At 41.9% G+C, this 23876-nt stretch overlaps 1 protein-coding gene across 2 annotated transcripts in view; it reads right to left on the reverse strand.

Moving 5' to 3' along the window:
* Positions 1-13702, reverse strand: part of INTU (inturned planar cell polarity protein) — a 71974-nt gene extending 58272 nt beyond the window's left edge. Inside the window, exon 1 of one of the 2 annotated variants that reach the window (XM_079771341.1) lies at positions 12955-13702. In XM_079771341.1, the coding sequence (XP_079627467.1) occupies positions 12955-13043 (89 nt within the window). In that variant the 5' untranslated portion in view covers positions 13044-13702. Of the gene's footprint in view, positions 1-7064; positions 7263-12954 lie in introns of those variants that run through there. The other variant, XM_079771340.1, reaches the window with a different exon arrangement.
* Between the last annotated feature and the right edge of the window lie 10174 nt (positions 13703-23876).

The following is a 23876-nucleotide window of genomic DNA, read 5'->3' on the forward strand; positions in this document are numbered from 1 at the left end:
TTAATCATATATTAGCTGTTTCAACCATCTCTATCTGTACCCACAGAAATCAGTACTTCACAACCCCAGTCCTGCTCGGAAGGGAGAATCTAAATTTACATTTAAAATGTAAATACCATGATTATACACAATCACTTATGAAGATACATATCAATTTAAACAATGAATAAATTTGTTTTACAATCTCAAATCTCACCCTTTAATTTGACATGTTATTTGTATTAGATATATGACCCAAAAGAAACATTTGTTAAATGTGAAGATAGTTTTATCTTAATCTCTAAAATCTAAATGTGAAACCACTTTTAATTATTATTTTAAGAGCCATGCAGGAGGGAATTGGGGGGGGGGGGGCTTTCTGTGAGTGGTATACAATTGTAAAGCAAATAAACAGTTCCAGGCACTGCAGCAAAATCTGGAACTACAATGATGGAAACATCATTTCCTTCCGTTTTCTAGTGGAGAAGAGGAACTGAGAAAGAATTCATGAAAATGCACATGCTAAGAACTAGAGAGGAGTCATCAAACTTAGCCGAAGGTTGAGACTGTGGTCAGGGGAAACCTTCTGGTGGCTGAGACTCCAGAAGTGAGTTTCGAAAGAATAAGTGACCAGGAAGGGGAGCCTGGGGCACTAAAGGGGAAGAAAAGAGATTTCCAAAGAGAAGGAACAGTATAAGCAAAAGCCTTGAGCGATATCCATGGCCTGTGTGGATAGTTAAAGGTAGGCTCTGGTGGCCAGAGTTTAATTCGTGAGATGGGGAGTGACAGAAAGAGTAGTCAAGTGCTAATTTTTTGAGGCGTTTGGACCACGGTAAAGGTTTTGGATTTTGTAGTGTAGGGCACTGATAAAGAGTTTACCTTTACATGTCAGATATCCTTGGATAGGTCTACTTTGACAAGAAAATGAAAGAAGGATTTGAGGTGGACTCAAGAAACAAAACCAGGTAGGGGGCTTTTTCCATCATCCAGGCAGAGATGATAATGAAGGCAATAGTAGAAAAAATGGAAATTGGAAAAACATTTAAGAAATGCTTGAAAATCACCAGGACTATGAGCTTGATTAGATGAGCAGATGACAGAGAGGAAATGATAAATGTTGATTAGATTTCTAGTTGGTGTCTATACTTTCATGCATCCTTTTATTTTTATTTTTAAATATATATTTTTATTGATTTCAGAGAGGAAGGGAGAAGGAGAGATAGAAACATCAATGATGAGAGAGAATCATTGATCGGCTGCCCCGGCATGCCCCACACTGGGGATGGAACCTGCGACCCAGGCATGTGCTTTGACCTGGAATCAAACCATGGCCTCCTGGTTCATAGGTCGATGCTTAACCACTGAGCCTCACATGCATCCTTTTATGTGTACACTAGAGGCCCAATGCACAAAATTCGTGCAAAGGGCTCGGCCCTCACAGCTGCAGCTTCGTCTGCAAGGACAGAAGGATGTGTGGTCTAATTAGCATATTATGCTTTTATTATTATAGATATTATAGATATGCATAGACTCATTCTACACAAATGGGGACATAATTACCATATCACATCATCTTCCCTTCTTACCTTTCACTGACATAAACAATGTTAAAAATCTATGTTCATATATAAAAACACATAGGGTTATTTTGTTATTGTTTTTAAAAAGTGGAGCCCAGCTGGTATGGTTCAGTGGTTGAGCATCGACCTATGAACCAATAGCTCACCGTTTCAATTCTGGTCAGGGCACATGCCCAGGTTGCAGGCTCCCCAGTTGGGGGTGTGCAGGAGGCAGCCAATCAATAATTCTTTCTCATCATTGATGTTTCTGTCTATCTCTCTCCCTCTTTCTTCCTCTCTGAAATCAATAAAAATATATCTAAAAATAAATAATAAGCGGAATGTGTGTATCTATATACTTGTGTGTATATCCTCTCTAATAAAATGGTAATATGCAAATTAACCATCACTCCGCTATATAAGCCACGCCCACCAGCCAAGCCACGCCCACCAGCCAATCAGGGTGAGTATGCAAATTAACCCCAATCCAAGATGGCTACAGCCACAGAGAGCAAGGTTTCCCAGGTAACAGAGCAAGCCAAGCTTTCCATAGCCGTTGCAGGCCTAAGCCTCCACTCAAGCTACAAAGTTTCAATTATAGAAGGTAAACAAATTCAAACAAATGGCGGCAGAATAGAGCTTGATAGAGCAGGCCAGGGTTGCCGGCGGCAACAGGGGAAGCAAAGCTTTCTGCACACCCTGGCCGGGCTCACCCGCTTAAGGCAACAAAGTTTCAATTGTAGAAGGTGAATTAACTGCCACAGAAATGGCTGCCACCCCGGAGGGAGTAGCAGGCTTGGTTCCGCCCCAGGATACAAAGTTTCAATTGTAGAAGGAAAATAAATTCCAGATACCAGGGCCTCCCATTGGGTTGCCAGGGGGCGTGGCCGGCCTGCAAACCACCACAGGCCCCTCGCTCAGGCTGCCCCACACCACAAGGGAACCCCCACCCTTATCTGTGACACCCTTCAGGGCAAACCAGCTGGCCCCCACCCGTGCACCAGGCCTCTATCCTATCTAATAAAAGAGTAATATACAGATTGATCATCACTGCAACACACAATATAGCTGCCCCCATGTGGTCAAAGATCCTGCCCCCATGTGGACACAAGATGGCCACTACAAGATGGCCAGCAGGAGAGGGCAGTTGGGAGGCACCCGGCCTGCAAGGGAGGGAAGTTGTGAGGGACCAGGCCTGCAAGGGAGGGCAGTTGAGAGGGACCAGGTTTGCAAGGGAGGGCAGTTGGAGGTAATCAACCCTGCAGGAGAGGGCAGTTAGGGGTGACCAGGCTGACAGAGGAGGGAAGTTGGGGGCAAACAGGCTGGCAGGGGAGCAGTTAAGCATCAACCAGGCTGGCAGCGGAGTGGTTAGGGGGTGATCAGGCTAGCAGGCAGAAGCGGTTAGGGGCAATCAGGAAGGCAGGCAGGCAAGCAGTTGGGAGCCAGCAGTCCTGGATTGTGAGAGGGATGTCCGACTGCCCGTTTAGGCCCGATCCCACCAGGATCGGGCCTAAACGGGCAGTCGGACATCCCTCCAGCAGTCCCAGATTGGAGAGGGTACAGGCTGGGCTGAGGGACAACTCCCCCGCCATGCACGAATTTCGTGCACCGGGCTTCTAGTATGTATATATATATGTATGTATATATATATTTTCATTTATCACTTAACAATACAATTTAGAAACCCCTAATGGCTGCATTAATTGTCCATAATAGAGATGTAACACATTTGGTTATTCACCTACCGATAAGCTTTGTGTTCGGTTCCCTCCCCGCAACAATACAGTAACCGTCTTTATGCGAATATACAGATCTTTACCCCAAAGACCAATTCCCATGTCCAACAACAATGAATACAACCCATTTTCTTAACCTTTAGATGAAAAAAAAAAACACTTCCCTTTAAGAGGAAGAAGAAATTAAAAATATATATATAAAAAGGGAGATAAGCAAGACAAAAAAAAAAAAAAAGACAAAAAAAAGACAGGAAATGAACTTAAGAGACTGCAAAAGAAAGTGATGTGTAAAGTGAAAACAAAATTAACCGAGAAGACACAGAGACCTTGGATCTTTGTGCAGATACTCCCCATTCCAGGAGATGGACTTAATGCCATGCTTCCAAAGACCAGTGTGTGGAAAGTGAAAACTAGTAACCACAGCAAAGAAGCCTGGCGGACATGACCTTAACTAAGAGATGCAGGCTATGAGAAAATGGGAGGGCTGAGGACTGTCACAGAACACAGGGCACGAGGAGACCTGCTGACTAAATGCAACAGGATATCCTGGATTAGATCCTGGGACAGGAAAAGGACACAGTAGAGGAATGGTGAAATCTGAAGAAAGTCTGCAGTTTACTTAATAGTACAGTACCAATATTAATTTCTTATGTGCTGAATAACGTGCCGCAGCTGTGCGAGATGTTATCAACTCAGGGGACCCACTGAAGGATATACAGGAACTCTGTACTGTCTTTGCAACTTAGCTGTAAATCTAAACTTACTCCAAAATAAAAGGTTTACTTTTAAACAGGAATTAAGTCTAGCAGTTTTAATTCAGATTTTTGTAATACGCGGGTCACATATAGGCAACAACAGGGATAAGTTTCAAAATAATTATGCCGAGTAAAAGAAGACAAAAAAATGTAATTGTCCATACTGTATGATTCAATTTTTGTAGAATTCTAGAAAAGACAAACTCATCTCTAATGACAAAAAGCAGATAAGTGGTTGTAAGGAGTGGGGGACATGAGTAGTCTTAGGGAAGCACATGGGGAAACTTTTTGTTGTTGTTAATCCTTACCTGAGGATATTTTTCCCATTGATTTTCAGAGAGAGAGAGAAGGGAGAGAAGGAGGGGAGGGGAGGGGGGAGAGAGAGAAACATCAATGTGAGAGAGAACATCTATTGGTTGCCTTCCATACAAACCCCCAACTGGATATCAACCCAAAACCTAGGTATGTGCCCTGATCAGGAATTGAACTTTCAGTATACAGGATGATGCTCCAACCAACTGAGCCACACAGGCCAGGGCTCCAGTCATTTTTATTTTCAATGGAAGTTCCTTAGCTTTTTATAGCTAAATTTTTTTAAAAAGGATCCCAGTTTCTCTGTCAGTCAAGGCTTTAAACCTAACAATAACAAAAAGTCACCTTGAAAAATCAAAGATCTAAGTCATAAAATTGTTAACTTTGGCCACAATGAACTAACAAATGTTGCTTCAATTAGTTGGATAATTGTAAACCAAAACAAAGAAATGTGGCCTTGCAAGTAAATGTATGATTTCTGTTATTTCAATACTGAAACTAGGCACTGGTTTCCTCAACCCAACCTACCCACCAGTGTTACCTCAGAAGCTTCCCGAGGGACTTGCCAATGTGCCAGGTTAAGATATACTGCAATAATCTAAAATTTTCCTCTTATACAATGTCTTAAACAAATCTACTAAAAGTATGTCAATAAAAAGTACCCAAATTAAACTTATTTTGTATTGACAATCTCATGCAGTTCAAACTGGTTTTCAGTTACAAAGCATGTATGAAACGATGATAATTTCCAGAAAGAATCCTATTAGTAAAAGCCTAATATGCTAAGTGTCCAGTCAACCGTTCAACCAATCAAAGCATAATATGCTAATGATATGCTAAGGCCACTCAACCGCTCACTATGACATGCACTGACCACCAGTGGGCAGACAGTCAACCGATTGACCAGTCGCTATGACGTGCACTGACCACCAGGGGGCAGATGCTCTGACCCGTAGGTTAGCTTGCTGCTGGGGTCCAGCTGATCCAGACTGGGTGAGATGGGCCAAACACACCCTGGAGCCCTCCCGTGGTCCCTCCCCAGCTGGCCAACCTCCCATGTCCCTCCCAGGCCCCAATCGTGCACTGGTGGTGTCCCTTGGCCTGGCCTGCACCCTCTCGCAATTTGGGACCCCTCGGGGGATGTTGGAGAGCCAGTTTTGGCCCGATCTCACAGGCCAGGCTGAGGGGGTCCACTAGTGCACGAATTCATGCACTGGGCCTCTAGTATGAAAATAACTAGAACCCTGAAAGTTCAGGATACTTTATGTGAATCAATAAGCAGCATAACTGCCTAAAAACCTTCATGTAGGCAATGAAAGACAATATCTCTTAGCTTTGATGAGAAAGATTAGGTTCACCCCCTATTCCTTTGATCAAAAAGTTGTCCTGTCCAAGTTGGGAAGGCCACTTCTTGCTTTGGTGACTCTGCAGCTTAGGGAGGTAAATAGCTAATGTCACATGGAAGGAACAAAACTGCCAATCTGGTCAGGTCAACAAATCACCTCTCACATCCTACACACCAAGAATGGGCAGCCATAAAGTCTGAGTCTTGGTTGGACTCAAAATATAGACCAGCGAAACATTTTACAATATAGGGATTTACTGTCCTTGTATGATTAGGAGAATAAAGACACTGGAACATGGGAGTGATCACTGAACGACTGGTATAGAAAGCTTAACAACCATTTAAAAAAAATTAAAATGTAACACATATATACATGTATTCTGAACTGTGAAATGCTTTGAAGTAACGATTTTTCCTAACACAAGGTCCTCAGATTGTTCGTTTCATAGGAAACAGATTAACTCATTTATCTTCATTCCACCAAAATCAGGGCGCCCCATTTGAAATAAGGTCTCCTAAATTACTACACTGACAATTCACAGTTGTATAGTTATGAACAAGTTACAAATTCTCTCTAGGCTAAAAGTGTGTTTTTAAGATGCAGACAAACCAAGACTTTGAGGTTTCACACTCTCTATGGCTTCTATAGCAAGACCAAATGGGCTCTGTATAATCCATACGTCCCTCCAGCAGCCTCGATTGACAACCATAAATTTTCTCATTATTTTTAAATGACCACAGCAGAAGATTATGCAAAATATGTGATATTCTTAAAATTGTTCAAGCCTTGAAGAATGTAATCTGTCCTCATTAAGCCTATAGAGTATATTAAGCAGCCATAAGTGACAGCTTTCTCCATGCTTCTTAAAGACAATGATAAAAATGTTTTACATACCTATAGGTGAAAATAATTGTCACTCCTAAATACATAGTAAATACTAGTAACTGTTATTCCCTAAATACATATAAAATATCACCCTAAAACTGACCATACATGGCAGTCCATTAGGACATCGATTTTCACCGGTGTGCCTCAAAAAATTTAAAAACATGTAACTGACTATTTAGTCAAAGTCACTGGCTGCTTTTCCCTTAGATTGTTAAATAAAAAAATGACAACAGCCAACACAACAATTGCCATCCAGTGTGAATGAATCAAAATTATACCTATTTTTTCTTTGTCAGACTGGCAAAAAAATACATTTTTTGGAGCGCCACAGAATTTTAGTAATGGGCTCACGAGATGAAAACTGCTGAAAGCCGCTGCTATAGAAGGTAACTCAACCCCAACCAGTCAACACTGTGCCGTCCCCCAGCCCACGTGCACACTCGGGGCACTGAGGGGATGGATTTCATCGTCCCTGTTCCAGAACCTTACTCGTAATCGCTACTCGCAGACGAATAGGAACTTGAGTCGCTGGCCCTATCTTCAAGATAACAATCCTCTTCTTCTTTTTGCGAAGAGGCGTCCCCAGGGAGCCCTTCCGGGCTCCGACACGAGCCGCACACAGCCGAAGACGCCATCGGTAGGGATGCTGCCGCTGAGAGCAGAGTAATTCAAATCCCGCAGCCGGCGCTCACCAGGGCCGCCATGTTTCCTCCGCGGGAGACGCGGCAGAGGCCACGTGACCGCCAACCCTCGGCTGCCATTGGCGGGAGCTCCGGTTGCCTGGGAGACGGGGAAGCTTCCCCGGGAGAAGTACGAAGACTGAGAGGAGCCAATGCGCTGAAATTTCTGGGAGGGCGTGTCGGGGGACTGGAAGTAGCTAAAACTTCTCGGCGCGAGGCTCTCCCGGGCGCACTGCTGTGCATCTGATTAACTTACTAAAACAGGCGGAGAGCCACTCGGGTACCCCCCCACCCCGTTTCGTCCAGTTTGCCCTTGGTTTCTGCGCCGAAGCTTCAGAGACGTTCAGCCTGCGTTTCCCTTGAGGTAAAGGAAACTACCTTCTGCCTTTCCTCAGGGCCTGGGCATCTAATCAGGGAATGGAAGCTAAGCCACACCCTCCAGGTGTTAATGTAAATACGCACCCTCCTTTCTTTGGGTGTCTTATTGTTTCGCATTTGCAAATATTTTTACAGTTTTCTCAAGCAGATATTGTAGACTGGTGCTTCACATAAAGGAGAAATGACTACTTTTTTTTTTAATTTTTTCTCTTATACAAGGCTGAGCTGAAGCAAGAATTGCCACATAAAAGAATAAGTTTTAAGAAATGTTCCTTCACACTAGGTATGTTTGAGGTATGTCAACTTCCTTGGCTAATTTATTTCTACATGTTAGTTTAATAGACAAAATGCCCCCCACACCCGAAGTTACCACTTTCCTTGATTTTTTTTACAAAAGAAGAAATAAATAGCAATCATTTAAAATTCTTATTTAAATTTTCAGGGCATGGTATTAGCTAGTCTATATCATATGTGTAGTAACTAAATTAATATTTAGCAACTTTAGGTGTGTTGGAGAGGATGAAGAAAGGAAAAGAATAAGATACCATTTTCAGGACCTTTTAAAAACAATACTATTTTTGTCTGTTTCATAATTAGCAATTGCAGGAAGACTTTTTAAAAAAAGTGTTAGACTGGGTTATATTTTCATTTTCTATTTTCCACTTTTCAAATGACCAGCTATCTTCTGAGGCCCAAAAATATTTAGCTTAATAAATATGAGACTTAAAGTCCTTATTTCCATAGATTATCATCTCCACTGGGCAAACAATACAATTCTGACATAAAATACACCAGATAAGAACATAATTAAATATTTAGTGTCTTTAGTCGGTTCAAGAGCTCATTCCCTAGGAGTAATAGAAGCTAGCATTGAGAAGTAAATGAAAACAGGGCCAAAGGTCATGTCCATTAACCTTTTTTAAACGTTCTTAGAAACTAATGATTATTGCCTTACTTGTGAACATGGAAATAATAATTCATGAACTATGTGGTAATACTGACAACCATGGCCATTTTGAAAATCTTGAATGAATAACTTGATGGGTCAGCAAATTAGCATTTTACAAACTGAGATTTACAATGTGGAATTTAAAAAAATCTGGGATAGAGCCATAACATGTAAAAATAACATTTTGGCAATCCGATGTTTATAGAGCTGCGTTATGATCAGAAATTCTCATTTGCCTACATAAAAATGGAATTACCTGTAAAAATGTTTTAAGATCATGCATTCTCCATTTGAATAATAACAGAATACAGATGAGAATCCAGGAGTACACAGAAAAGTAACTAAAGTAGATGGCACAAAGCTCAAGCCCCAAGCCCTTCATTTACTCCTATGCATACTTATTTGATATTTTCCTTTACAAATTATAATAAATTCAGTGAAATGTTGTGCTGTCAGACATCAGTAGCTACCAACCAGAAGGAAGGGAGGCCTCCTTCAAACAGGAATACAACAGTAGCAGAAATTGTCAATGGCTGATAACCTGCCAATGAAAAGGAAAGTAAAAAACCAAAGCTGACACAAGAATTAAAAAAAAAAGTCATAGCTGATAAATGAGTGCCAAGTGCCCTCAGTAGCACACACACACACACACACACACACACAAAAAGTCACTGCATTGTGGAACCTTACAGTAATTTGATAACAACTGTGAAAATGCTTGCCAATCTGCAAGTGCCCTGCATTCCCCAGTCAGAGGAGCCAGGTTCTCATCCTGATTCTGGTACTAAACCAAGTGAACATGGACAGTTTCCTCACCCAAAGACAGGGAAAAGAATCCCCACCGACTATGCAGCATTGCTAAGAACCAAATGGGACACCCCTTGGAATCTCATGCCTTACACGTATGCTACATGTTATATATTTAAAACGTTTTGATTCTGTTAATTTTAGTTTTTACTTTTTGAATTTAAAAGGATATTTTATTCATCAGAAATATTGCCTAGTGGGGTACACTTTTAACCCCGAGAGTTCTAGATAATTGAGAGATCTTAAATATGCACATTTTGTTGTTGACCAAAGTATGACAGTTAGGATCATCAAACATTTTCATAGGCTCACCTCTAGCTCACTTTCCCTGCCAGCTTAGGCATCAGAATACACCAGCACTGCAGCCTGGACCAGCACCATTCCTTAGTCATTAGGCTTTGGGCAGAGTCCCTTATCTGAATTTTTGTTTGTTTGTTTGTTTTGTTAATCCTCACCCGAGGATATTTTTCCATTGAAATTTAGAGAGAGTGGAAGGGAGAGGGAGACATAGGGAGAAACTTCGATATGAAAGAGACACATCAGTTGGTTGCCTCCTGCATGAACCCCGACCAGGAAACTTGCAACCAATGTATGTGCCCTTGACCCGGGATCGAATCCGAGACCTTTCAGTCCTTGGGCTGACGTTCTATCCACTGAGCCAAACCAGCTAGGGCCCTTAACTGAATTTTCTTAGAGCCTTTAGGAATAGCTATCTTTTTGTGCTTTGTTTTAATATTTTAGAACAGTTAACATAATCCCTTATTTTCACAGGACTTTAATTTTTTAGAGCACTTATATATCACCAGAACTTCACACTACCACCCTGGAAGGTGGATATTCTCTCTTCATATTACTGAAAGAAAAGGAAAATATAGACAAGTTAAATATCTTGCCAAGTCACACAACTAGTTTGAAATACGACTCCAAGGGAATGATTAAATTGCAATAGCCTTGTGCATACTTTTTCAAATCTTTGCAAAATACTGAGTGCTAATGTTATTTGGGTACTTCTTATAATCAATATGACAGATATATGTTAATTCACATAAGTAAAAGTAACTGAGAAATGCAATTTTTCCTGACTAAGACAACGTATATGTAATTTTTTTTTTATCCAAAAGCAGGATAGCTGGACATGTTTTTGCCAAGCTACTGTTATTTTAGTATTGACATATTTTGAAGCTAACACCACATGCAACTTTACTTCAATTTTGGTTTGGCTGAAATATCTTTTTCAAAAGCACAGTAATTTAATCCTTTACATTTTAAAAACCATATTTGTAACAGAAAATACACAAGAAATGAAAAAGTAAACATTCAGAAGACATCCTTCAAATAAGATGTAAAAATCAAGTAGAATAGTCTGCTAGTTTCTCTTGTCTATAAATTTTTTATGACTCAAGGCTACTGGTCTCTTCAATGCAATTCCCAACATTTTGTGGATATCCTTGCAAGGGATGTTTTAAAGGAAAAACGTTTGTAAAACTGATCTGGAAAAAAAATAGGCCATGCACTGGACTAGACAATGAGAACTATGGTGAATAGATGAATATGGCTTAAAGGTTATATAATATCTCTAATTTCTATTATGTTATGTTGAAATTTATATACAACAAGCAAAACATATTTGAACTTATGTGAAAATATAGCTTAATTAAATGAAAGAGAAATGTCTATTGCTGTATCAAAAATTTTAACTGTGCTTGAAAACATTAAATAATGTAAATAACCACTGATAAAAATAATGCATTACAAAAAAGTTTTCATGTACTGTTAAAAATAAAGCACTGTGCCCTGACTGGTTTGGCTCAGTGGATAGAGCGTCGGCCTGCGGACTCAAGGGTCCCAGGTTCGATTCCGGTCAAGGGCACGTACCTTGGTTGCAGGCACATCCCCAGTGGGGGGTGTGCAGGAGGCAGCTGATCGATGTTTCTCTCTCATCGATGTTTCTAGCCCTCTATCCCTCTCCCTTCCTCTCTGTAAAAAATCAATAAAATATATATTAAAAAAAATAAAGCACTGCTAGCTATGATACCAACAAACACTTTTATGATTTCAGATTCCATGGGTTCCTATAGCATGTGGGAGCAGTTATTTGTAAATCAGATAAAGTAACTTCATCTACTGAGCAGGTTTATTCCAGAAATGCTCCACTGCTTCTGAAATAATCATCTCAGTCTTGATTACTGCAGTTTAAACAACAATATGTTTGCCCTGGTTCATTCAGACAGGTTTGTGCCTTGGATCTGAAACACTGTAGTGTTAATCAGTTCAGAATTTTTTTGGCACTTGACATTTAAAACATGAAGAAATTATGTTGCAGGCGGGTTTTAAGCTTCTAAAACCAACAGCCTTCCCAGCTTTATCAAAGTCACACTGTGAGTGAGTTGCTAGTTAATACTTAGGGGGATTATTTCTGGACTGTCATTTTATCAAATGCAGGGGAAACTGTCTTTGGGAATTCAGCAGAATCCTCTTTTAGCTGCCCACTTGATAATATTTTATTATATATGGCAGGGGTTCTCTTGGGGAGAGGGAGGAAGGAAACCAACTGTGGAAAATTGTGGGTTTCAGAAGACAGCTTTTAAAAATAAGAGCCCCAGTTCCTTCCTTGCACAATGTCTTTCTTTTTTACTCATTCTTCCAACAGTACAGGGTTTCTACAGCTCATATGGTTTTGTACAAAGACTTAAAAGGGTCACTTGAAACGTTTACAGATGAGAGAACTCACATAAACCTCCCCCTGACAGTTACTAAGCGCCACTTACTCTTTCTCACCACAAATGTATTCAAGAGATACTTTCGCTACATTTCTAGAAGAGTTTTTTTCCCATATAATGTCTTTAGAAGGCCAGGCTTTGCTAGGGTTAAAGCAGCATTAACTTCCTTGGCACTTCATCCCTCCTCTCAATCTTAAAATGGAAAGAGAATTTGCTTACCAGGTGGATTCTTATTTCTTTCTTTTCTATACACTCATCACCGTTACCATGGAGTTTAATATGCCCGTCTATTTTGCATAAAGTATAAGGTTGGACAGTAAATTATTATGCTAGCAGTCTATGGAGAGTTGGGGTTCGCATCCCTCTAATTTCTTTTGTGTAGTTATGTGTGTGGATGTGTGTGTGCCTGTGTGGTATGTGTGGTGGTAGTGGTGATTGGGGCGGGGGTAGGGGGCTGGGGACGGTGAGGACGTTACATTTAGATTTCTTAAAAAGTGGCTCTTTCTAACTCCAATCACAACCAAACTCCAAACAAAACTCTTGCCTAGTTCTTTTTTTTTTTTTTCTGGAGAAAGTCTGGAGGTGTCTAAAGAACAGCTTTGCTTAATTATTTTTTTTCGGTTCTTTAGGAAGCAGTGTTTTTTGGAGGGGGGTGGTTACGCTGGGGCGAGCCTCCCCACAGCCAGACTCGGAGGACCTGGAGTAACGGATTCTGGAATGTGTGTGCGGGTCCCGCCGCCTCTCCCCGCACCAGGGAGCATCCCAAGGAGAATTCATCCCAAGGAGAGCCTCGGAACGTTGCCCCTCCCGTGCCCAGACCGGAACGCAGGACGGCCGGCACTGACCTGTGCAGGAGGACGCGCTGCACTGAGTCCAGGTCCTCCAGGCTCCGGGGCGCAGGTTTGGGGACGCTGGACCTGCCCACCTGAAACATGCCCGCTGGACACGCTCTGCGAAGGCGAGGCGGCGCCCAGCTCTCAGCCCTGCCTGGGGCGCAGCTTGGTCTGTGCCTGGGAAACCGGGAGCTGAAGGAAAAGCCGATCAGCTCCAGAAGCGCAGATGCGCGACAACCTGGGACTGAATGGCAGCGGCAGTGCTTCTCCGTTAGCTGTCTTGGTAACCCACACAGTAACCCGCACGAGGAGCGTGGAGCCCCGGTGGGCGCGCGGCCACTCCGACGCCGGAGCCCGGGGGCAGGTGGGCACTCTGTTGGGTCCTCCCTCTTCACTGTTCAGCCGCTTGGAAAGGACCTAGCATCAGTGGCCCAGCTACCCAAGCTGCTCTCTCTCGCCGCCTAGTGCTGGCCCAGGGACACTGGTGTCCAGGCACCGCCCCCAGCAAAGGAAGCTCCCACCTGCAGCCTGGAGGGCCACCGAGGTTGAAGGGGCTGGCTCCAACGAAGACTGGAAAGTGAGTGGGAAAGAGAGGCAAGTTAGGTATTGGTTCTTGGTGGGAGTTTAAATTCTGCATAAAAGACACCATATCCATCCATCCATCCATCCATCCATCCATCCAGGTAAACATTTTGATTACCTACTATGTGCCACACTGAGTATTAGTCTTTGTGGATTAAAGGACGATAAAAAGTGGTCACTGACCTGTCTCTGTGGACCCTACGCTCTCTTCTGCAGATATATTTGCTTTAAAAATACAGTTGACCCTGTACAAGATAGTATAGAAGAAAATCTGAATGACTTTGGGTGTGATAATGACTTTGTAAATACAACACCAAACGCACGATTCATGAAAAACAAATTGACTTAATTAAACAGGACTTAATTAAAATTAAAAACTTGCGCTGTGCAAAAAGATTCAGTCAAGATAATAAGAAGTCTGGCCAGTGTGGCTCAGTGGTTGAGCGTGGACCTATGAATCAGGAGATTACGGTTGAATTTCCAGTCAGGGCACGTGTCCTGGGCTGATCCCCAGTAGGGGGGCATGTAGGAGACAACTAATCAATAATTCTCTCTCATCATTGATGTTTCTATTTCTCCCTCTCCCTCTTCCTCCCTCTCTGAAATCAATAAAAATCTACTTTAAAAAAATAATACGAAGATACAACATGGACTAGTGTCTTATTTCTACCCTCCAGACAATACATACATAGGATGGCTAAATTTTTTAAATTACAGAAGTATCTTGATCTGGTCTTTACTCTTTTAAAGAGATTAGCTTTCATTTGTTTTACAATAGGCAGAACAGGCTTCTCTATTTCATTTACCCCTCATCAGTGAGGAGGGGTCTTTTAGTTTACAGCTTAAAGATAGATTGAAACTACGATCACTTATCAGGAGAGTTTACTTGTTGAGTAGGTGCTCATTTATGAAGAATTTGAGGATCCACCACTGCACTAGAAAATGGAACAAAAATAGATCTCAAAACTCTTTGACCACAAAAGACACCAGAAGGATGGTCCCCTGACAGAGGCAGGATGGAGGGAGAGGCAGGTGAGGAGGAGGCTGAGGAGGAATAACAAACAACAGGGCTTTGGGTACACATCAGCCTATGGAACGTGAAGAAGCGTGTACCCTCTGGAATCTGTGTTCATGATTGAATTCTGGTCACTTTGTGTTCTTTCTGCTGATAATCTATGCTCTTCGATACACCGAGGGGGCGTAATGACAAGCTTACTGGTATAACAATTTAGCATTTCTGACTTTTTTTTCTAATTTGTTTAAGAAGTATTTAATGACTACTCTTAAATGCACATCATGGTGCTATCATTTAGAAATGATTTTAAAAGCCCTCTATCACTTGGTTCCAGTTCCATCTTCCTAATGAGTGAAGGCATCTTATTTGAAGCTCAGCCTCCCACAGAGCCAGGGATCCTGGTCACTCTCTTAGGAATTGGCTCTTCGCTCTGAGCAGCTGGGCTCTGCCCTGTCTCAGGGGGTTCCCAATGTTCTTCCACTGGAACAGAGCAGGAACATCTATGTCTCCACTGTCCGATGTCCTATCCATACACCCTTGCCATTTCCCACTGAACCCCCATTCAGGTTTTATTTTCATCCTAAGCATTTTAATAAATGTATGGAGCGATAACACTGATAGGTGGATAAAGCTGGATTTTCTTGGATACAAATCCCTTCTGTGTGCAAATCCTTAGAACAAAATAAGCAACAAGGGCTCTTTCTTCCACCTACTCCTCTCCCGAGGGCCTGGCATGTACCCCCCATCTTCAGGATCTGGGGATCAGTCAAGTGGCATAGAGACCACGAATGACACCCCTGCCTTCTTGACTTGGAAGATACATCTCAGGCCTAGAATGCAGGGCTGTGTTTTGAACGTGTTCTTCTGTGTGTGTGTGTGAACTGCTGACTGCACCACCCTTCCCTCTACCTTAAAGGGCATCACACTGATGCAGGTGAGGTTAGCCGTGAGACTGTGTGAGAACCTGCGTGGGAAGTGGGAACAGACAGAGAAGCGCTACCAAGCCCCTGTGCCTTTGATAAGTACCTTTTAATCTACCATGGTACAAATGTAAGTACTGGCATGGTGACGGGGTAAAAATAAGGAGGTTGTGTCCTGAAAATGAAGGAAATGAGACAAAACCTAAGAGGAAAAACCTAAAAGGAAATAAGGTAATGGCTGCACAGAAAGTGAGTAGTTTTCATATCTGGCTTATGTTTATGTTGTGAGGACATGTATGAGTGAGGACACACAGAAACAGTACATACTTTTTTTTACATTCAAAGAGCCTTTCATGAAATTTCCCAATGCTATCATGGGATCAGGTAAAGAGGGTAGACAATTTAAAAGGTGTGAAAATCCCTGGTCGATGTTGTTAAGTGGTTAGAGCGTTGGCCTGCGCACCCGATGATCAAGGGTTTGATTCCCAGTCAAGGGCATGTACCTGGATTGCAGGTTTCATCCTTGGCTCCAGTCGAGTTGAGTACAGGAGGCAACCAATCTCCCTCCCTCTCTGTGTTTTCTTAAGTGGGGTATGGTATTTAGACACCAGGATCTGGGTGTTGGGAGACAATTCTCCATGGTTCTCTCATGTTTCAGTACATCTTGTGGGTGACGCAGTAACTGCCCTTTGTTCTGAACTGTTTTCTCAAGGACGTTTGGATAGTGAATAGCCTCAGAAAATACACATATTATCTCCCTTCAGAGCAAAGGACAGGTTTGTGTACTGTCCAGTATATCAAAGATAATGTCTCCCTTTGGGGGCAAATCTAAGACAGCCCTCCCATTCTACAAGGTGCTGATTTTCCCTGGGTGCAGGGTCCTGTAACAAAACCCATTGTTTGTCCAGACATCACCTGGCCCTCTTCACGTTGCCCTGTGGGACTGGGGCAGGAGCTGGCACAAATGCTGATACTCTGGCAACTGCTATTACTGAGAATAAGAGAGTCCTTTGTTGCGGATCCATGAGTTCCTTGTGTTTTGCTAGCATTCATGAAACTATGTCAAGCGAGCTTATTAGGTTGCAGCTAGGATAAAATCTCAGACCCTGTACAGCTGTTGACATGGGACTAGGTGTGTTCACTGCTACTAGTGTGTTCTTGCTTCTATGCCTCCCTATGAGAGAAAACCCTGGGAAATACATATATATTTTTTAAAAAGCATGAGTCAATGTACTAATACCTCTTATTCCAAAGCAGTGCCATAAGGTTCTTCCTCTCATTCCCCTAATCCATATTTATATCTTTCTTCTCCACAGAGAGAACCTCAGTTCCCAAAATATCAATATACACACTCCTGTGCTCTCTCCTACAATTCATATAAAGATTAGAATTATTATGCCAAGTCCGCTACCAAAGCCAAATCTTCTAAGCAGTTCTTTTTGTTCTTACAGTATGTCACACTAAGGGCACAGCCAGACTACTGTAGTACTTTAAAGATACTTCAATTCTCTTTTCCTGTGATTATGTTATCAAATCAATAGGTAGTTGGTTTCTTTTGTTTATATTAAAATTCAACTTTAGCACTACATAATACTCAATTGTGTGCATGTTCAGTAGTTTACTCAACCAGGCTCCTATGGATGGGCATTTCAATTATCTATACTAATAAAAGGGTAATATGCCAATTAGACTGGGAGACCTTCTGGGAAACCTTCTGGACATCCTTCCAGACAAAGTCATGGTGGTGGGGCCGAGGCAGAGGCGGGTAAGGGTGATCAGGCCAGGAGGGGAGGGCAGTTGGAGGTGATCAGGCCAGCGGGGAGGCAAGCAGGTTGGTGGGGGGGCAGTTGGGGGCGAGAAGGCTGGCATGGGGATTGGGCCTAAACTGGCAGTTGGACATCCTCTGAGGGGTCCCAGATTGGAGAGGGTGCAGGCCAGGCTGAGGGACACACCCTGCTATGCAGAAATTTCGTGCACCAGGCCACTAGTTCCTTATATTTTGCTGTGACCAGTATTGCCACATTGAGTAAACTTCTGTTTTGTTTTGTTTGTTGGTTTTCTTTTTGGAGATATACCTTTAGGGTAAATCCCTAGAAGTGAGAATGCTGGAACAAAGAATACATTCATATACAGTTTGGGTAGATATTGATAATCCCACCCAATGGATTGTACCATTGTTTACTACCACCTGGGAAGTGTGAGAATGTCTGTATCTCCATCGCTTCACATGTGTATTGAAAAGTTCCTGAATTTCTTGCCAACATGAAAGGTTAAAAATAGCATAAGTATTTTGCATTTCTCTTATTAGAAGTGAAATGATGTGTCTTTTAATATGTTTATCTTTTTTTTGTTGTTTTTAAATTGTCTGCTCCTGTCTTTCTATTTTTCTATTTGGGGTTTTGGTCTCTTTTCTGTCCCTCTTAATTTTTTAAAAACTTTTTCCCCTTATAGTTTTATCAGTGTATAATCAACATACACTAAATGGCACCCATTTAAAATATGCCATTTGTTGAGCTTTAACATATGTATATGTTAAAGTCTCCTCATGCCATCTGTAATCCATCCCTTTCTTCCCCCTCACTGCCATCCCTAGTTTCCTCCTTTCTGTCCACAGATTTATATCCTGTTTATTTCCAGGATTCCTCTACTCTGCTGGTGGGGACCTAAGCTGTTCCCAGTGCTGCATAAACTCTGAAGACTGTTTCATCTGCTCCTTGCCCGTGGTTCTTTCTCTGGCCTCTGCAGGTTTCCTCACATGCATGTTGTTATCGGTACTTGGCTGAAGACTCAAGGGGAATCCTCTCCAGTCTCTGGAGTTCTCTAGCTGCTCAGCCTTCTCCTCTGCTTTTACTCCACCCGCCCCCTCCATCTCCGCCCCACCTCACCCTCCCCAAATTCTAACTCTGTCTCCTCAACTCAGTGGAGACAGCCTGGCTTTGTTTGGTTCCCTTTTCTTTGCTGTGGCCTGGAAACTCCCTTCAGGCAGTAAATTGGGACCATCAAAGACATGACTTCATTTGTTTTGTTTCTCTCGGGGCTCATGCCCTGTGCTGCCTGTGGTCCAGTGTCTGACAACCATCTTTCATGTGTTTTTAGAAAGCACACTCAGATTACAAAGGAATTTATCTGTATTTTTCGACTTCTTCTATGGTTTCTTTGTCTGTTTGTTTCTTTTTTGATTTGGCCTTTTATCCACTCGAAGTTTATCTTGGTGTATGGTGAGAAGTGTGGATCTAATTTTACCTTCTTCCAAATGACTATGCAGGACACCATTTATTTAAAATCTCATTCTTTCCTAGTGCTTTGGGATGCCACCTTTGTTGCGGTAACAAAGTAACTTCCACATGCACCTGTGTCTGTTTCTGGAACTTCTGGCCTGTTCCACTGTTGTACCTGTCACTGGCACTATGCGCTTTCCCTTCCAGAGCTTTCTACTGTATTTCAGCTTCTGCTCTCCTTATTGCTCTTACTGTTCAGTGTCCTGGTTTATTTTAACATGATTATTTATTTATTTTACCAAACAAAAAAATTTTTCATTTGGTCTATCAGAGCCTGAGTCTGGAAGCACCCACGGAGAATCACCCTACGGGGCTGGGCACCAACCGATACAATAGTCTTTGCATTAGAAGAGCTGGCTGTATGTATAGGGTTAGAAATAGTCACAGCTTGGAGTAAAAGGAGGAAATATAAAGGCGGCCCAAAGGGGAGTGTAGGCCTCTTGGTTTGATGTTTCTCCAGGTGTAAACACCCCCCCCACCCCGGAAACTCCCAGGGGAAGTGAGGGGCAGCGGGCAGGTGTCCTGACAAGGGAGCATTTCTGAAAGGAGTCACTCCCATACATTTGTGTCTGTCCACAATGCCAGGTTCATTAGGGGAGACCTCCTCAATAAGCCAATAGAGACAGACACAGGTTACACACAGAGAGGGGAGGCTTCCCTGCTAGAAGCAAGCAGCGTGAGCATCTGGTGTGGAGTCTTGGTCACTGGCAGATCCACAGGCGGCGAGGCAGCGGTCTCTATCCAGGCGGCCGCGGTGGCGACACCTGTCGGGTGGAGTGGAAGTCCCGCAGGGCTCCCACTGTGACGCTGAACGTTTCTTTTTTTTTTTTTTTTAAATATATTTTATTGATTTTTTACAGAGAGGAAGGGAGAGGGATAGAGAGTCAGAAACATCGATGGGAGAGAAACATCGATCAGCTGCCTCTTGCACACCCCCTACTGGGGATGTGCCCACAACCAAGGTACAAGCCCTTGACCGGAATCGAACCTGGGACCCTTCAGTCCGCAGGCCGACGCTCTATCCACTGAGCCAAACTGGTCAGGGCACGCTGAACGTTTCTTAGGCTGGTTATCACATCCTTTCAAGTTTAAACTCATCCTTTCATGTTTAAATCATTCTGGACTTATAGTTCCCATGGCTCTTGGATAAAATTCAAATGTCCTAATTCCGTCAAAAGATCCTCCACATTCTGATTTTCACAAATATCTCCAATCTTTTTATTTTTTTTCCCCTTCTCCCAGCACCTCATGCTTAGCTATGTGGAAATGTTTTGACCTTTGAGAAGTTGACCTACTTTGTCTAACCCTCTGCCCTTAAAAAAAAATTTTTTTTTTTAAATTACAGTTGACGTACAATATTACATTAGTTTCAGGTGTACAACATTTATATCACAAGGTGATTATCCCCTGGGCTTTTTAAAAAGCTGTTTCTTCACCTTAAGCAGTTTTTCACCTTATTCTCTCCTACCGAGGAGTATCAGCTTAACTTTCATTCTTTGGGAAGGACTTCTCTGTCTCCTACATTAGGTCAGCCGCCAGGTCTCTTTGCTGTGTATTCCCATAGTTCTGTATTTCCTTAATTACATTAGCCTTTATTATAATTGCTTGCTTCATTGTATGCGTTCTGATCTCTCAAGCTCCAAAGGCACTGTTCATAGTACTCATTCCTCTCCCCTCAGCATATAGCAAGCTCTCTGTAACTATTTTTTGAATGCATGAAAGGATAAATAGGTACACAAACTATTCCATTAAATACAGCTGTCTCTCGGTATCTGCGGGAGATTGGTTCTGGGACACACACAGACACAACACACACACACACACACACACACACACACACACACATACACACAATGTGGGGATGCCCCAGTCCCTTATGTAAATGGCATATTATTTGTATAATTCCTACCTACATCATCTCTAGATTACTTATAATACCCAATACAATGTAAATGCTATATAAATAGTTGTTATATTGTATTGTTTGTTGAATAATGACAAGAAATAAAAGTCTACATGTTCAGTGAAGACACAACCATCAGTAGGCCAGTAGGCCTGACTGCTTGGTATAGGTCAGTGACAGGTGAGGTTTGTTTTTTTTCTGCCGACCCCCTTTTTTAGGTTTTACCTTTAAAACCTAAAACCCCCACTTCTGATTGTAGTCTGTGGAATCCCCGGCTGTGGAAGCGAGGACATGGAGCCCGAGGACATGGAGGGCTGACTGTGTGTTCCTTTAAAGGTATGTCAACCGTGTCATTAAAAAAATGTGGGTTTTTTTTTGATACAAAAATTTATTTGCATGTGTATCCGTCTCCCTGCAATGAGAATGAAAGAATTCCGAGGCATAGGCACAGAATCAATAGTGCCTCCCGGCTGTCCCAGTTTACTTGTAAAAAGCACGGCTACCTTATAAAGTTAACTTAATCCTCTAGCTTCTTTTGAGAACTGGCATAGAAAAGTCGTTAAAATGTTACACTTTACCTTTAAAACCTAAAACCCCTTTTCAAAGCAGTATCTTTCCTATAGGATAAAACAGAAGGTTGGTGGAGTAAATGAGAGGTTTGGGAGAGCATTTCCAGGAGTTGTTGATTTGTGTAAGGATTTACTGTGAGGTTTAAAGGGAGTTCTTAATTCTTTCCTTTGAAAGGATGCATATGTTTAAGGAGGTATTATTTACAATTTTATGTTAGAGATTTAACAGTATTTTTAGTCTTGGGCTTTTATTTTATTAATATTGCAGTTTGATTTAGTTCGTGGTTTTTGGGAAAAAATATCAGGTTTACAATGTTGACAAATACGGTGTGAAAGCTCTCAAATGATTTTAAAAAGAAGACTTAAGAACTATGAAATAATTAGCCTACGCCTGTATTAAATTAAGAAAAAAACATTCTCTTTCACTGTTTTAAAAAGCAAAAGAGCTCCACCTGGTGTTGAACAAAACTGAATAAATTTATTTGATGAGTTAGACTTGTGAATCTTCTAAAAATTGTAATTCAGAATGCTTTTGTCAGTATTCTATTCCACTTACACTAATGCTCTTGATACTGTTCCCAAACAATGTGAAAGTCGTTCTTTTATGAACGAATGCATTTCTGACAAAAACAGGCCTTCCCTTTCAATGTTTTAAAGGGTTTTAGAAAGTCTCTCTCTGCAGTGAAGCAGTAAGAAGCCTTCTCACAGACCCTGGTCCGCCGCTGTGTTTTAAAATCCATCCACCCCTTGGTGTTTTAGGCAGGCCACCTCCCGTCAGCTGCTCCCCCCAATGACGGAGGCAGACCAGGACCTGGGAGATGTGGGACTCCTTTGTGGGCCCACTTGGGCTCCAGGCCTGCCCCAAGGGTCTTGCCAAACTTTTTTTTGATTGTGCAGCAGTATGGATCTGTCTGTTAAATCGTCTCTCAACCTCTCATTCTCTCAAATGGTATTTGTATGTACTCTGACAACTCAACCAGCCTTTCCCAGCCCCCTCCGTATTTCTTTTTACCTAGGCATTTCCTTGTTGTAAAATCCTGTCTTGGTACTTGCTTCTGAGAGATCCCAGACGAACACAATATCTGTTCTGGAACTTTTAGGGAAAATATGGAAGGGGAGTCATCTGTCTCACCTTCTGGCATCTGAGTTGTCTAATATGTGGCTCTTATGCATTGAAGTAGATTTTGAGATACTAAACTCAGGTCTGTGTCTCTCATAGCTCGGCTGACTAGTGCATGTGTGGAAAAGGACATGTGTCTTCTGAGGCCGCTTGGCTGTTTGATGCTGCATGCAAAGAGGGCCTCCTAAATTAGCCAGCCATCTTGTTTTACACCAGTCAGTAGGGCATTTAGGCAAGGCTGATATGAATCAGGCCAAGTCCAACACCTCTTCTAAAAAAATACCTTCATGGATTTTTTTTTTTTAATACACAGAGGGAGGAACTTTAGTGTCATCTTTGTATACACAGAATAAATTATATTCAGTATTACATTTCAGTATTAAGTGCTGGTGTTAAATGCAGATTTGTTTGACTGTGTCATTGAAAAGGGATATACATTATTGGAATATTCTAGAAAATAATCTGGAGTGAAAGACACTTTGCAGTTCCTGATAGAAGGGCAGTGAGCACCAGTAATTTGCAGCCCCTGGAACGTGCCCCCGGGGTTCTGTGTCAGGGCATGTTCTTGGTTTACTTCCGTTTCACTGATAGTGACTCTAAGAGGTAATACGACGCTAGGAAAATAAAACTTCACACTGTGGTGTGTGTGGTAGAGTGGAAAGAACCACGGCCTGGAAGATGGAATATCTGTGTCTGAGTTGGATTCACTACATGATCACCCTCTTTTAGCCTCAGTTTCATTGTGAGATGGGGCTACAAATCTTTGACTCTTTACAGTCATTAGGTTAAAATGAAATAGTTCACATGGAAACACTGGGTGAGCGAAAGCACACAGCATATGGAAGGTACTTTGTCATTGTTTAGTTGTTTTCCTAATGACATTATTTGCTAAAGTAGGCAAGCAGGTATTCTGACCTTACATAGGAGTTACGGATTACAGAATCCATACTAAGAGATTTCTTAAATAAAAATGTTTTGAAACAATTTAAATAAACACAATTGATCTTATTTTACTTTGCTTTCTTCACATAAAATATATGAACTACTTTACTAAGAAAGAAAAAGATTTTATCATATATCCCATGAAAGATTAAAAATGAAAACAAAAGTAGTATCAATTTAAATAGAAGGATTTGGACGAGATAGAGAAGTAAATCTCTCCTTTGATTGTGTCTGGTAGTTGCAGAAAAGAGACCTATCTACTAGTATATACCTACCTGACAAAGGAAAGAGTTAAAGAAGACAGTTTCATTAATTTGTAAAGAATAGCAATAAAATATTTTTGTTCTAATATTTTTATCATTGTACTCTACTGCAGGTTGTTATGAAAGTACATTAGAATGTAACTTCTCGCCCAAGCTAGTTTGCTCAGTGGTTAGAGCATGTACTTCAGTTGCAGGCTCCATCCCCAGTCCAGGTCGGGGCATGTGTGGGAAGCAACCAATCCATGGGTCTTGTCTCTCACATCGTTGTTTCTCTCTCTCTGTCTCTACCCTTCCCTTTCACTCTCTCCAAAAATCAGTGGAAAAAGTATCCTCAGTTGAGGA

Source organism: Cnephaeus nilssonii (assembly GCF_951640355.1).
Source record: "Cnephaeus nilssonii genome assembly, chromosome: 5".
Taxonomy (NCBI): Eukaryota; Metazoa; Chordata; class Mammalia; order Chiroptera; family Vespertilionidae; genus Cnephaeus; species Cnephaeus nilssonii.